The sequence below is a fragment of the Coffea arabica genome, chromosome 11c (assembly GCF_036785885.1).
Source record: "Coffea arabica cultivar ET-39 chromosome 11c, Coffea Arabica ET-39 HiFi, whole genome shotgun sequence".
Taxonomy (NCBI): domain Eukaryota; kingdom Viridiplantae; phylum Streptophyta; class Magnoliopsida; order Gentianales; family Rubiaceae; genus Coffea; species Coffea arabica.
The window spans coordinates 33,804,661-33,820,049 of NC_092330.1; the positions used below are offsets into that span (position 1 = coordinate 33,804,661).

The 15,389-nt window shown below is 35.6% G+C and overlaps 3 protein-coding genes across 4 annotated transcripts; 1 reads left to right on the forward strand and 2 right to left on the reverse strand.

Annotated features, from left to right (window-relative positions):
- Positions 1-2,617: 2,617 nt before the first annotated feature.
- Positions 2,618-6,797, forward strand: LOC113716454 (putative receptor-like protein 8). Of its 2 annotated transcripts, none has more exons than XM_027240788.2 (4): positions 2,618-3,047; positions 3,934-4,089; positions 5,157-5,231; positions 6,113-6,797. In XM_027240788.2, exons 1-4 carry the CDS (start codon positions 2,666-2,668, stop codon positions 6,154-6,156), a joined length of 657 nt encoding a protein of 218 aa, XP_027096589.1. In that variant the 5' UTR covers positions 2,618-2,665; the 3' UTR covers positions 6,157-6,797. The 2 variants fall into 2 exon arrangements, with proteins under 2 accessions (XP_027096589.1, XP_027096588.1); XM_027240787.2 differs by having other exon boundaries at positions 2,621-3,047; positions 6,229-6,797.
- On the reverse strand, positions 6,457-8,179 carry LOC113716071 (replication protein A 70 kDa DNA-binding subunit B-like). The gene is made up of 7 exons (XM_027240372.1): positions 7,882-8,179; positions 7,640-7,724; positions 7,275-7,325; positions 7,064-7,193; positions 6,823-6,980; positions 6,621-6,741; positions 6,457-6,552 (listed from the first exon to the last, which is right to left on the reverse strand). The coding sequence occupies exons 1-7, from the start codon at positions 8,177-8,179 to the stop codon at positions 6,457-6,459; spliced, it is 939 nt and encodes a 312-aa protein (XP_027096173.1).
- A 358-nt stretch (positions 8,180-8,537) lies between these two features.
- Positions 8,538-13,964, reverse strand: LOC113716072 (uncharacterized). The gene is made up of 6 exons (XM_027240373.2): positions 13,766-13,964; positions 13,515-13,652; positions 13,209-13,271; positions 13,037-13,108; positions 11,983-12,957; positions 8,538-11,893 (listed from the first exon to the last, which is right to left on the reverse strand). Exons 1-6 carry the CDS (start codon positions 13,962-13,964, stop codon positions 8,538-8,540), a joined length of 4,803 nt encoding a protein of 1,600 aa, XP_027096174.2.
- Between the last annotated feature and the right edge of the window lie 1,425 nt (positions 13,965-15,389).

Sequence of the window (15,389 nt, forward strand, 5' to 3'; positions counted from 1 at the left end):
AGTCGGAGTAAAGTAAATATAGATGTTGTCGATTGACCAAAAAAAAGGATAAAATATCAAAAAACTCAATATAGTTTGTTAAATGTTCAATTTAACTTCTTCTTATTTAAAATCTATATTATAAGTCCCTGTAGTTTCAACTAAATTGAAAATTGGACGGAAAGCATCCAATCTAATGGTTATACGTGAAATGTCAATATTGTCTCTATATAAATGAACTCCCCATGGTTTATTGAACGTTCAATTTAACTCTCTCTGATTTAAAAAATTACACTATGACTCCCTACGGTTTCGACTAAATTGAAAATTAAATGGAAAGCATCTCACGTATAGTAGGGGCAATAGTGACATTTCATACACAACCATTAAATTTGATACTTTCTGTCCAATTTTCAATTTAGTCAAAACTATAGGGAGCTATAGTGTAGGTTTCCAAATCAGAGGGAGTTAAATTGAATATTTATCAAATCATAGAGAGTTTTTGGGTATTTTACCCAGAAAAAAGATATAAGAGAAATTTCATTTTCATGATTATCGGAATTTAATTCATGTAATGCACAAATAATCTCAACAGAAAGTATAAATTTATTTCTCAAAACATAAAGCCTACTTCACATGTCTCAGGAGATTGCAAAAAAAAAAAAAAGCAGTAAACTTAAATTAGATAAGAAACAAAAAAAGATAATTAGTATCCCTACTTTTTACTCTACAGTTTATAACGTTCGATGAGTTCGTTTGATTTGAGCTCAACTAACTATATTTGGTCGAGTTTGAGTAAACTAACATAACCATATATATATATATATATATATATATATATATATATATATATATATATATATAGGAAAATGGTGGGGTTTAAGAAGCGGGGAGGGGACAAGGAAATTTATAGAAATAATTTAAGAACTTAAGAAGAACTAAAAGGAGTGTTTTTAGTAATAAGCAAAAAGAAATTTTTTGCTTCATTTTTAGAAAATAATTAAACAAGATTAGGAAATAAGGGGGAGGGTTGGCTGGTAAGACAAATGGACTGTAATTAGGAGGTTCTGAATTCAAACTTTTGCACTTCCAAAAGAAAAATTAAAGATTTGGAAATGAAATTCTCAATTCAAGGGTGAAAGGTAATTTTCTTGGAAAACTAAATAAATAATGCTTTGTTAACAATGCCTAATGAATCTTGATTCTATACCATTATGAATTGATTTTGAGTATTTCGTATTTGGGATTAGACAAATCAATCATTCTATTTTTTTTTGCTTGTGCATATTCCTAAAACTAAAGTCGAAAGCCCTAAATCGGTGGCAAACTTTCACTTAATCTATTGGGGTGTTTGTAGCTTCTTAATTAGGACGTTCGATTCCATGTTTGTTTGTTTTCCCCTAATGATCAATTCTCAAAATATTAGGAACGCTTTCAACAATAGAACTTTTGGTTATATAAAAACGTAAATTAATTTACATTTGTGTCAGAAATTATAGTTGTTTAGAAATTTTCGTGTTATGTGTTCTTACCTCTCTAACTTTTGGATATTATTTGTGTTCTTCTATTTGTTGTATTTAATTATTGTTCACTTTGTGCTTTGTTTTTTCAAGCAGGAGAGGGGCAGGACTTAATATGGTCACTTACCTTGATCTGATAAGGTATTTATCACTTGAATAGAGTGGTGAAAGTTTAATATACAAAGTTGTTGAACTTAATTTTTGAGTTAGTTATTGAACTTAATATATTATTGCTTACTGGAGGGTGAATTTTCAGGTTGGAAAAACTTGGTCGTGATCAGCAAAGGTGTACAATAATTTAGTGGCTGATTTTGCAGCTTCCAGCTCCACAAGAGGATGTGTGGCAGTGCCCATATCGATTACAGGCATAGGTTTCTCTTACCTGTCGAATTTTTGCTGCCATCCCTTAACTTCAACAGGTTATGAACATCTGAGTGCTCTATTAGTGGACATCTGAATATGTGACACGGGCTGTGTGGTTGTAATCTTATATGTTGGGTATGGTTATTGTTCTTGTTACATTATTTGATATATAATAACATTACATTGTTATATTCTTGAAAAACTTAATATAAATGGTTAAATACTTTTTTTAGTTTTTTAAGGAAAAAAATATTCGTCAACAAGTACAAATGATGCATATATTTCATGAAAAAATCAAAAGACAAACTCAAAATTATTAATGTAATAATAATTTTATTTCAAAAGCAAACTAAACCATTTATAATTGCTCATAGCGAGTTTTCATATTTTAATAACGGTTTACAAGCTTTTTATTTTGAACTTCACGAAGTATATTTTTCTCAATATAAGTAACTAATAGATACACAAAATTCCAGGGGGCACACTTGAAATTACACCAAATTTTTATAGGTATTATAGAAATTTAAGGGGGCAGTGGAAGCCTATAAACCAATAGATACACAAAACTCTAAGAGACACAGTTGAAATTACACCAAATTATTATAAGTATCATAGATATTTAAGGGGCGAGTGGGGCTCGTACCCCCAGTGTCCCAGTGTGAATCCGCCACTGTTTTACACCTGAGTTGACTTGTCTCCGGTCTCCGGACCTGCGTTCCAGTACATTGATAAGCGATTATAAATTATCCTGCCTTCCATTTTCATTACAACACTTTCCTTCACTAATTCTCCATATTGAAATCATGCGCGGTCATTCCATTCTGATTGCCTCATGGGCTCTTGCTGTATCAATAATACTCAACGGAAGACAACTTTGCTCAGGTTGCTTTTTAGAAGAAAAACATGCTCTCTTGGACTTCAAAGCTTCCTTAAATGTGACTACAAATGCTCATCTTATCCTTTCTTCGTGGACTGGAAAAGAAGGTGATGGAGCAAATGATGATTGCTGCACCTGGGAACGGGTCAAGTGCAGCAATATTACTGGGAGAATTGTTGAACTCCACCTTAGTGATTTGCGAAAGAATATGTCTGAGAATTGGCATGCAAATATTAGCACTTTCATACCTCTGAAGGACCTGCGAGCTCTAGACCTGAGTGGTAATTACTTCAATAGTGAAGTGACAGGTAACTATCCTTCCATCTTTTTCTCAAATCGTTGGTTTTCCCCAACAATAATTGAATCTTGGCCTAAACCACATACACCATGTTGAATCTTTTCCTTCTTTGTACTTTGTAATTTACTAATTTTCCAGAGTAAAATATAAAATTTAATCTTGTATATGTTTTGATTTTGCTAAAATATAAAATTTAATCTTATATCGAAAGATTGGCCAGTAATTCATCTTTTCTTTTTTCGTTCAAGCCTTACTTTTGGTATTCTTGTCCGCAGCTTGAGGCAAGTTTTTCATATTTCTTCATCTTTTTTTCTCAGCCTTATTTCTTTTAATTTCTCATGTATTATAATTGTAGAAGACTCAAAATCCCGTAAAAACTGACGATAGTTTAATAAAGCAGGAAACTATTTTGTATTAAATTTTAGCTGAGTTAGTCATTTGCGCCCCTTCAAAACAACAAGAATTAATATATCATAAATTGAAAGAAGTCAAGAAATACTTAAGGAATGTATACACGAGTAAATTGATGTCTCTAAGAAAAAAACAGGCAATTTATGTGGAAAAAAGTGAATGGATCAAGAGAAGAGACTAAGATATTGCATTACAATGATGCTTCTTACCATCATTTTCTTTTAGTCAATTAGCAACCAAGTTTTACTTCCACGTTTTTTGATAGTGTGTCTTATTTATTTATCAAATAGTTTTCTATTCAATGGGTGACCGGTTACAAATTTGTTTTCAATTTCGTTTTTGTTTTCAAAGTTAAACCACAACTGGTTTTCGGTGATAGTCGTTTTCACAGTCTCTAATCGGGACCGAAAGAAGCCGTCATGGTTTTGCACATTTTTTCTTTGGTATTTAGTCCGTTTATTAGAATCTGACTCGTGCTTTTGCAGGCTGCAGGAATTGGGCTAAGTTGCAAAATCTCGAATCTTTGTACCTCGATGATAACAACTTCAACAACAGTATAATTCCATGTATAACTGCAATTACTGAACTTAAAAGGCTGTCTCTCAGTGATTTGGGTTTAGAGGGATCGTTTCCCATAGAAGGTATATTCAATTACTATCTATAATTCTTATATGAGACTTTCTTTAACCTTTTTACACAATTTTCTTTGACTTTGCGTCTGTTCTATTTTTGCTTTTCTACTTCATTTGTTTTGGGTCCTGTTCAGCACATAAAAATTAATGAATATCTAAACTTGGAATGATTCAGCATTATTTATTTGTAATCTATTTCAATTAATAGCTCCTAAATGTGAACTTTATTGATGTGGAGCAAATTGCAAAGCATCTTATTTGTTTTCCTTTTACCTTCACAAGTATGGGATGGGAGGGTAACTTAATTTACATGTCCAAAGTTAGTTTACATTTAATAATTGCCTATGGACTTAAGAAAAGAAAAAAAAGGGCAAATTATATTTTACCCCCCTATGGTTTCAAAAGCAATACATAACCCCCTCATGATTTGAATTAAAATGTCAAAGTGATGGAAATGATCATTCGTAACGGAACCTTAAAAATGTCATAATTACCCTTGTTTAAAAATTAAAATGATTGAAATGATAAAAATATATAAACATAATTTACATAATGCACTAACTCCATATGATTTTATATTTTACCATATAACCCCCTTATGGTTTAATGTTTTATCATATGACTCTTTTATGGTTTTCAAAATATACACATAACCCCCTTGTGGTTAATAAATAATTTTCAACTTTATATAGGGGTATTTTTGACATTTCAGGTGACTCCATTATGAATTGCAAATTCTGTTATTTTGACACTTTAATTCAAATCATTAGGGAGTTATGTATATCTTTTGAAACCATAGGAGGATTATATATAAAAAAAAAAAACTAAACTACAGAGGGATAAAGTGTAATTTGCCCAAAAAAATCGCCTGTCAGCTAACATGTGAGTAGTTGTTTGAAAGATGATAATTAGTTAATGTTTTTTTTTTTGTAGTTGTAAGAGATGTTGCATATGCCAAAATTATAAAGCATAGATATACAAGAAAAGATAAAATTGTAGAATCCATTAGCATGAGAGCTGTTGGACCGCAATCTGCCCATTCTAGGAGTTCTAATTGGATCATCTTCTTGCTGCAGAATTCAAGCGTCTGGAAAAATTGGAGTTTCTTGACTTAAGCAGTAATCGATTTTCTGGTTCCACGTCCTTTACAGGTACGCATATCCAATTTGAGATAAAGGTGTATATAGTTGAACTGGGATACTGTTTTTTTTTTTTTTACAAAAAAAAAAATTACAGTCCTAGAATAAGCTAGATGCGAAATAATTTTCTTTGGATCCTGTCACATGATTTGGAGTATAACCATTATTTTCTCTTTCTATTTCAAGATTATAAGGATAGGACAGAACTATCTGTGTACTTTTCCCTATTTCTATAATTTGATGTATATTATGTCCAAATTCCGATAAGAAAATAGATTCCTAAAATTAACAAATTTGCCTAAATTTCTAGATTAGCTGAACATTAGAATTATCCATACGTTTTAGGTGGATTAATTAACTTTCAATTGCAAAATGGAACATGAATAAGATGTGGGAGTTCTATTTGTGACTCTAGAAGGATCAGTAATTTGATTTTTCTTTTCATTTTAATTTAGAAATCCATTCACTACCTACCAAAGAATTTTTTCCAAAAAAGTGAATGTTGGGTGACAAATTTTTCTAAAGTCTCATTTGGCTGGTGTTTGGTAATTCCATTAAGTACTTAAAAATGATGTATTAAGTGCTTGTACTACAAAAAACTAGGGGTGGCACCCGCGCACAGCGCGGGAGTTGTAACCTGTGTGGGAGATCAATAGTTGTAGGAGCATAAGCAAGGCATAATCAGTTATAAGTAAAGAGAGCATAGTCTTATAAAATATTGTAAGTGAAGATGATATAGTCTTATAGGAAGCATGGCAAAGCGTAATCGACCATAAGTAGAAAGTCATAGCTCAGGCAGCATGGCCTTAGTTACAGCTGTAGCCAATAGTGCAGCTGTTTTATTGGAGCTAGTAGCATTTATATAGGGAGCACTTGTTATATGTTTTTTGTAGATGTGTACTTCTTCAGGTGCGGCGCTTTTTTGCTGCTGTTTTAGCAATTTCTGGGGAGTCCTCAATGTCAGTGACAGTAATGCCTTCTTCTGGTGGTGTATTTGCTGATTGTGAAGGGTTGGCTTTCATTGTGAGATCAAGTGTCGGTGGCTGGTCATTGAGTACATCTTCTACCTTTTCGGCTGTGTTGCAGTGATTGGGTTTCCATGTAGCCGATGTCTGTGCGTAATTGATGGTGTATTTCATGATAGCATCCTTCTCTTCTGGGGTAAAGTTTTTCACGTGAACAATGACAGCAGTGTATTTGTCAGGAGCTGTTGAGTAGTAGATGTTATGTGGCCTCTTCACCAGGCAGATGATCCTGTTGTTTTGGATAGCTTCTTGTATCCTCTCATGATTGACATTGCGCTATGCACAAGTTTAGGGCAGATTAGCAAAAGCTGAAAGCATGCCATTTTTATTAAATATATGAGGCGTGACTTTTTTTTATGTTGTAATAGAATTGTACCTGAGCTTCCTGTCGTTGAAGTTCTGCTAGACTGAAGGGTAATAGTTGTTCACCATCCAGACCATTGATATCCAATGTTATTGTTGAAGTGTGATCACTAAGTTCCACTGTCATTCTGCACCTGTGACGTTTTGTCCAATGGTATTATATAAAGCAGTAGATTTGATTGAAGAAGTACATTTTCATTAGCAGTGTATTATACCTTGTAACAACATGTATACGCTTGTTGCATGATGTGCACGGAATAGCCCAATTTGGCTTTGACTTTAGATATTTGTTACATGTAGGACAGGCAGTGTACCAAAGTCTTTGGTTTGTGTCAACAAGCTTTGGAATGCCGCTCACCCAAAAAGCTTTTTTCTATGATGGTGTAGCAGTTGGGTTATATGTGAAGCATGAAAAATAAATGTAAATTTTTAAAGGCAAGTGAGTGTACGTTTTACCTCATCTGTCATCAGCAATGTCTGTATTGTAATAACAGTGTTGTCAACTGGAGGAGGGAGCAACTTATTTCGATCCTCATATGATTTGTTATGGACCATTTGGAAAATTGCATCCTGGTTCTGTTGGCACCTGTGATTAGAGATTCGTAATTGTAAGAGGCAATAAAGAGGGAATTAAGGAAGTTAATAGGTAGTAAGCATTGGTACTTACCATGTGTTGAGTTCAGCAGTCTGAGGTATTGGAGGGTTGATAAGTATGCAGCTATTGAACTTTGTTGATAGATTGAAGACTGTCACGTTGTGCGCGCTATTATTAGTGCTGTTATGTTATATAAGAGGATGATGGAATATTAAGTGTGATAGTGTTTGTTTCTTACTACGGTAAGATGTAACTTTAACTCGAAGTGCTGCTATGATTGGCTGTGTGTGGATCATTTCTGCGATTGTTTGTCCTTCTTCAGTTTCATGATCACCCCATAAGGTCAATAGTATTGGTTTGGCACTACAATTATTAAAAGCCATGTCATGTATAGTTTTATATTGGTCAAGTGCATATGGAAATAAATGTTTGCGTACCTCTGGTCAATCACAACTATGTCTCTTGTGGTTGTTGTGGCTCTGATGTTTCTTGGATAAGCATGTATTACAACTGCAATAATGTCTGGTATAGGAAATGTAAATATGCACAGTAAAATACACTGTAACAGCAAGTTGTATGTAAATATACAAGTAAAATCTGGATTGGAATTAGTAGACAGTGTGTTAATATTGAAAAGCTTTAGAAAGCTTCTTCCAAAAGAGAGGCCAGTCAAATTTACCTATTTTAGTGTTGGAGTCGACATGCTGATACATATCCGTGAAGTTCGCGAAGGTGTATATATCAGGGATGGTTTGTGGTTCTTGCTCTTCTAGTCGCTCAACCACAGTTGAGTTGGCAATTGTCCAGAAGTTTTGCCGCTTTTGAGAGTGATATGGCTGCTGGACCTCTTGAACATTTGCATTTGATATGAAGTATCTTTGGTACACAGCGAAGTGGTTTTTGAAGAACTCAATATCAGGGCCATAAATGAGTGCTTCAACTTTGTGTGCCTGGCAGCAGTCAGTTGTGATTGGCATAAGTGTATTGACTTTAGATAGAATAAATTGCTAGGAGATGTAGGTAGAGGGTGTCACCTGGTCGTCAAGGAGGACTAATTTTTGGTACTTGAGGCCATTTCTGGATGTTTGGGGCTTTTGTTTGTCCACAATTTGGACCAAAGCTGTCCAATCCTCCATATCCTTTTTGATGTCACTCAGAGGTAGTAAGTTTCTGTCTATCTGTTTAGATTCCACAAATAATCACCACCCATAGGTAAGCAAAATATAGGGAAAACCATACGTGAACAGAATTAAGCAGGAGTTATAAGACGCAATAATTGATCAGGAAATAGAGGTAACATATAGGTGAGAAATGAGATATAACTGATGCATGCAGTTAAGTGTAAGCAAGATGTAAGACTTCTGAGTAGACAATATTTGCTGTCAGATAGTCTAAGTCAGTTGCAAATAGAGGGGGCCGAATCAAAATTTTGATGGAGCTGCTACTTTTAGCTCGTGACAATGCTACGTAGAGCTGGCCATGAGAAAAGACTGGCTCTCGTAAGTAAATGCCGACAAAGTCAAGCGTTTGTCCTTGAGCTTTGTTGATAGTCATAGCAAAGGACAACCGAATAGGAAATTGTAGTCTTTCAAATGAAACAGGGCTGTTGGGATCATTTTCGATTCTGAAACATATTCTGTGTAGAAACACCTCTTTTCCTTGATGTTCACCCGAGCTTATAACAGCATGAATTATGTTGGATGACAAAGACTTGCAAATTAGTCGAGTCCCATTGCATAAACCTTCCGGAGGGTCGATGTTTCTAAGCAAGATGATAGGGCAATTTGGTTTCAATGCTAAACGGTGAGGAGGCAGACCATTTGGTGTTAAACTGTTGATGAAATCTTCCATTGCTCCTTGCTGAGAGAAGTCCAAGCACTTATCTCTACTAATATATTCTAATGCATTGCCAGGGAATTGTTGCATCAGTGTTTCATTGATTTCATCCACGAACTCATTCTTTGTTGTCAAAATAGCTCTGTTGATAACAGTAGCATCCTTCTCAGCAAACTGGCTGAAATTTGGGAACACAGTTGTTATCAATCGATTTAATGACTCTTCTTCAGTGGTATAATGAATCAATAATGGATCTGGAATTCGAACATTGTCAGTATTTATTGTCATTTCTGTTCCGTTGCCGATTCGTAGAAGGTATTCTGTGAAATCAGGATCAGAGAGAGCCCGCATATTCTGTTTGAGCTGAAGTTTTTCAAGGTTGGGCCAGATGTAAGATCTTATCAAACTTGCTTCAAAGGAATCTGCATTTGAACCTTTGTGCACAACGGGTAGAACTTGTCTGAAATCTCCCCCAAAAACTATAACTTTATTGCCAAACAATTTATCACAGTCCATCAAATCACGCAATAGTTTGTCAACCCCTTCTATTGCAATTTTATGAGTCATAGGAGCTTCATCCCAGATAATCAACTTTGCTTGACGCAGGAGCTGAGCTAGTGAGCTTTGTTTACTTACCTTGCACATATTAGCTGGATTTAGATCAATCGGTATTTTGAAGCGCGAATGGGCTGTTCTGCCTCCAGGTAGTATTGAAGCGGCAACTCCACAAGACGCTGTCGCCAATGCTGTATATCCTTTTGATCGCACTTCAGCTAGCAGTGCTCTATATAAGAATGTTTTTCCCGTACCTCCAGGTCCATCAAGGAAAAAACAACCACTCTGCTTAATGAAGACTGCTTCAATGATCTTGTTAAATGCTGATTTCTGTTCTGTATTCAATCTGGATATTGCAGCAAGATCTGAATCTGATATGACAATGTTCTTCTCACTTAAGATATCTCTGCTCTCTTTGTCCACGTCATCGAACCTCAAGAATTTGGGCACCAACTGATACATATTTATGTTTTTGCCCATTGAATTGAGAAACTTGCTGATTTCATGCAGAACAAGCAACTCTATTTGGCTTGTTGAGAGTGTGGTTGTTCTTTTGTAATCTTCGCCCATGGAGTCTTTAAATTTCAGCCACAAGCTTTTGCTGTCAGAAGGTGGGAAATACACTAATAGAGTTGAGAACAGTCGTCTGAGGCTGTAAGGCATATGATAAAGTGCAGCTTCCTCTAAGCATTGTTCTTGAGCATTATTTGATTCAAGATAGCCTCTGAGTATTGCAGCTTCTCTAAAAGTGTCAACATGTACACCATTAACAGTTTTAAGGTCATCGAATGATGTTGGACCTTTCACGTTCAATAATAGTACTCTTAGGAAGTATCTTTCACCTTCACTTGGATTTGCACTTACAATTCTGCCAATGACTTGTCTTTGTTTTCTGATTCCCCATGTTCGACTACCAGGATACCACACAAAATATTCGGGGAATTGCTGATAAGTGCACTTCAAATTCTGAGCTGTTTTGTCGATCGCATTCATCTTGAAGAATTCAGTAAGCATGCTTCTTTTAGCATGTGAATTATTCATCAAATCTCGAAGATCAGCATCATCCTCGAATGTCAATGATTGGTAATTTTCCAGATGTAGCTGTAGATGAATGACTGAAGGTTGCATTTCAAATAATGCAAAGCGGAAAATTCGCCATATAGCTTCTATTGGGGAGACCCAATGAGCAGATTGATATGCCTTAATTTCATCAATGGCAGCTGTACTATTCTCTGGGTTCACCATAAAATGGATTTTGTCATGCCCTTTATATATGTACTTATATATATATTTAACCACCTTAATTGTTGAGCATATCTCAACATTGATATGGCAGTTAAATTTAGCCAGAAGATATGGGTTATACGGGACTACCCATCTGTTATCGAGTTCATGTCCCCGAACCAAAACTTTTCTGCCATTATTTCTCCTTCTATATGTTGGATATGAATTCTCCCCATGCGTCGTCTTCTCTGCCCAGTCCTTTGGATACTTGTTCTTGCATCTTTTAATTGTTCTCCCTTGCATGCAAACGTTGTCAGGTTTCTTATCTCCACATGGTCCGTGAATCATGTGTTTTCGAACCATCTTGAACAAATGGTAGTTTTCATTCGGATCTGGCAATTCAGCAGAAACAATCTGATCATATGAATCTGTTGAGTAAAATTTTGATGCAGGCTTCAAGATTATCAAGAAATGGGCATGCGGTAGGCCACGCTTTTGGAATTCTACAACATACGTATATGCAGCTACCTGGCCAAATATCTCTTTTTTGAACATCTCTTCTTTTAATAGTTCTAATTTTGCATGGAAGATCCTTGCTGATAAATCCACCCTGTTTTGATATTCATCAGTTTCAAGCATGTTTTGTTTCATCTCAGGCCATGATGGATTGCAAGTCATGGTGATGAACAAGTCAGGTTTCCCAAAGTGCTGAACTAATGCCATTGCATCAACGTATCGTCTCTTCATGTCGCGGGGGCCTCCTATAAATGAAGCTGGTAAAATCACTCGTTTCCCAACTCTAGCACCTTGAGATTGTCCAGATGTAATGGAGTCCATTATACCTTGCAGTTGTTCTGTCCGAACTAACTTTTGCTTCATCCTAAAAAAATCGAGCCTTTGAGTTTCTATCTTTGCATACATGTCGACTACATACTGCTGCAACTCTCTTCCAGTATTCAGAATTCCAGGGGTGTTATTTGCTCTGATCTGTAACTTGTATGAGTAATATTCTCTCATAGAAACATGTTCTTTATGGTTCTTGTTCTGAGCTAGAACTGGTGACAAAAACAAAATTGCTGTTAATATAATTAGTATAATCAGTGAAAGCAGATATAAAACGGCAGCATAAATGCATTCAGAAGTAGCTTAATAGATTGGTACTCACGTTGTTCCTCATTCTCGATCATCTCTTCCGCTGATTTAAAACTTGTCAGCTTGATAGTTTGCTCTTTGTGTTTGAAACCCCTTTTTCTCTTCTTAGGATTGCTTGTTTCAGACCTCCTTATTCCTGCATGCCATCCAGGTTCGCCAAATGGGAACAATAAAGGGTATTGTAATGGGTCATAACACCCATAATAGTACTGCACTCGATGGCTATTTCCATCCTTTGTATGGACTTGAATATGTCTTGCGTAAGAGTGCTGATCATGGTCACCTTCTACCCATAAGGCAGCTATTTGAGATACGGTTGGTTTATTATGAACTCTTTGGTCCATATCACAATGAGACTTCAGCAAAATTTGGTAAGAATCCAGGTCTGGTACATTTCGAAGGCTTCGAAAAAAACAAGCATAAGGGTTTGATTTCATGACCTCCATAATTTTCAGAACTATACTCTCTGTAAGCTTTGCTGAAAAGGCCATTCGATTCTGTAATTCATGCTCTGTGTCATGGAAATACAATTGCAAGTACATCCCTGATCCTCCATGTGGTATTAGTTGATTTATGTAATGATAAGTCTGCCCATGTATCTTGAATGTGTATATACCATTTGTTCTTTTACACAGAGACTTATCATAGTGTACTCCAAATGAAGTAAATGCAAAAAGACTATTATATGTTCTAACATATGTTCTGAAGCATAGTGCTTCTTCAGTTTTACCAGTAAACAATTCAATCAGTACATCTGGTAATTTATTTTCATGCAGCACTACTTGGCCATCAGAACAACAGAAGTTTGTTGTCTCAGAGTAAAATTTCTTTGCACCGTAGTACTGACAATCTGGTTGAGATCTAAGAGTATCGGCTTCATCAGGTATACATCTTAAGGTTTGTAGGCCTTCCGTTCTAGGTTTCATAGGTTTCTGAGTGACACGGCTCCTTCTGTCCTTGGTGTTACTTTCTTTCAGCTGACCTTTAGCTATAAAGTGCACATATTTAGATTCAATGGCAAATAAATGATAGTACAAGCTGAAACTACAATTGCCATAGCTAATAACCTGTGTTCTCTTTGCAACTTTTGCTCACAGGACAACGCATATTTTGATTATCAGAACCTAAGGTTGTATACCCTGTACACCAACAACACAATGATGGTATTCTAAGTTAGGAGCTTATTGTAAAGTTTCTAGTTTATTGAGTAGCTCAACGTTTCTAGTCCTTGAATGTCACCTGATGCATCTTCAATAGCAGCTTGCAGAAATTCATAGCATCTATTGCATATTGGGTCTCTATCTATAAAAGAGATTAACTGCTGTTATTGCAATATGCCTATTTATGTCACTGCTATATTAAAAGGCAAATGAACTCATAAGTAAACCTGGTTTTTTTGTTGTTGCTGCATCAGTTGAAGTTCTTTGGCAGCACAGTTTAGATGTGGAGCCTATATGTAAAAGTAACATTTTCCTATTATATACACTCTAGACATGAATCCATATTATCTATTACTTGCATTTAAGTTTTGACAGATATCTCAACCTTTTTCATAGGTGGAAAATGCAGTGGCATGCTCCTTCGATGCTTGTATGGCATCTTTTCCTTCACGTATTTTGACTTGTTCACTATGTGGTATGTCTGTACCAATCGCTACAGATTGCAGTACTCCATGGTTAATAACTTTTTCAGAATGTAACAGTAGTTAAAATCCAGTATGAGAGTTTCTTGGTGTTTGTCTGCACACTAACGTAACTTTGCACCAACTGTATTCCTATGTAATAACAACAACTCACCATTCTGCATTGATGTAGGTTCAGTGGAAGGGATAGGTTTGCCATGTTTCTGTGCTTTGCGTTTATTATAAGCATCTCGTTGCTTCTGTCGAACTTTTTCTTTCTCTTCCACTGATAAGGCAGCATACCTTTCTCTTGCTTTTTGATTTCGAGCTTCTCTCTTACACTTAAGTTTATCAGTAGTTTTTGATTGATCCATGCTTGAGGCTATTATAAAATGGACTAAATATTCAAGTTCTTACTATAACTACTTCAATTTGGGTGGTATATAAGCCTAGAGATATGGTGTGAATGATAATATAAGGCTACTGGCTAAGCCTAAATTATACGTAGCATATGCATTTTGACATAGCCATTAACACACCAAAGAGAAGGGAGGGCAAATTTAAGGGCATTAGACATGAGTGAAGATGAGGATATTAAAGACATGGATTGTGTTATTCAAAAACAATGGCAATTCTAGTATAGCAACATGTGCACACCGATATACATTCATTAATTAGAATAAGTGGTTTGGAAAGTACCTTGATCAGAAAGCGGGAGCTGGCCAAATCCTTTGCCTCACAATTGTACCTAAGTTACTGCAAAACATGGAAATGCAAGAAACCAGTTACAAACATGATTAGAGCTTGTAAACTATAAAAGGTTGTGGTGGTTTCATTCAGAAATCCGATATAGGCACAGAGAGGATCTACCTAAAAAACACTGTGGAAGGGACCTTACCTCTTTGGGGACCACCTTGGTAATATAGAGTTTAAACAAGGCATGCAACTGTTATATGTGTTAACAGGTTGTATTATTGCAGGTTTGGGAAAAAACTGATCAACAAATGCTTTGGAAGAGCAAAAGGCTTTAAGTTTTTGTTCAGGCATGCATTCCAATAAGTCCCGCATCTCCCACACATTAGTATTGTAGTAAAGAAGCAATAATTGCTCACTGTAATGTCCTAATTCATCACATGAAAATTCAGAAGCCAAAAAGACAGCAGTTACACTTGCACAATAAAGGTTTGAGTTATTGTTCTTCTCAATGATGGTTTGTAGCAATGAGAAATGAATGGCAACGGTTTCTTTGAAGAATAAAGCTGAAATAATAGCTGGAAAAAGCTACACATGGGCAATATAAGCATCACCCTTTGCTTGCCTTCAGGTGGGCTATCAATGTGGCAACGACTCAGAAAAGGAACTTTTGGGCTTTCAGATGGTCTGGAGGACATTTTCTTGTTATAAATTTTCCAGGAACATTGAAGTTATTAATGACCATGGCCCTGAACAATTTTAAAAAGGTTATTAATGACCTTGAAAGATGCTTTTAATTTCCAATCATAATTCTCAGAAGTTCCAATGGGGTCAATGTTTTCAGGAACATAACATGAAGTGCAAATAGGCCGTATATGATTTGAAGACCAAAAATGCTAAACACCACCATAGCCGTTCTACATAAGTGGGTAGTTTCATCTCAGACTACAGTTAGATCTAGTTTGGTGCAAACTAAATGGCATTGTTCATGCTTGTTTATTATTGCCAATTATAATTCTCAGAAGTTCCAATGGGATACTTCCACCCTGAAAAATGTTGTACAGCTTGGCTTCATATAAGCGTTGTGGGCAAGGAAAATCTTAAAA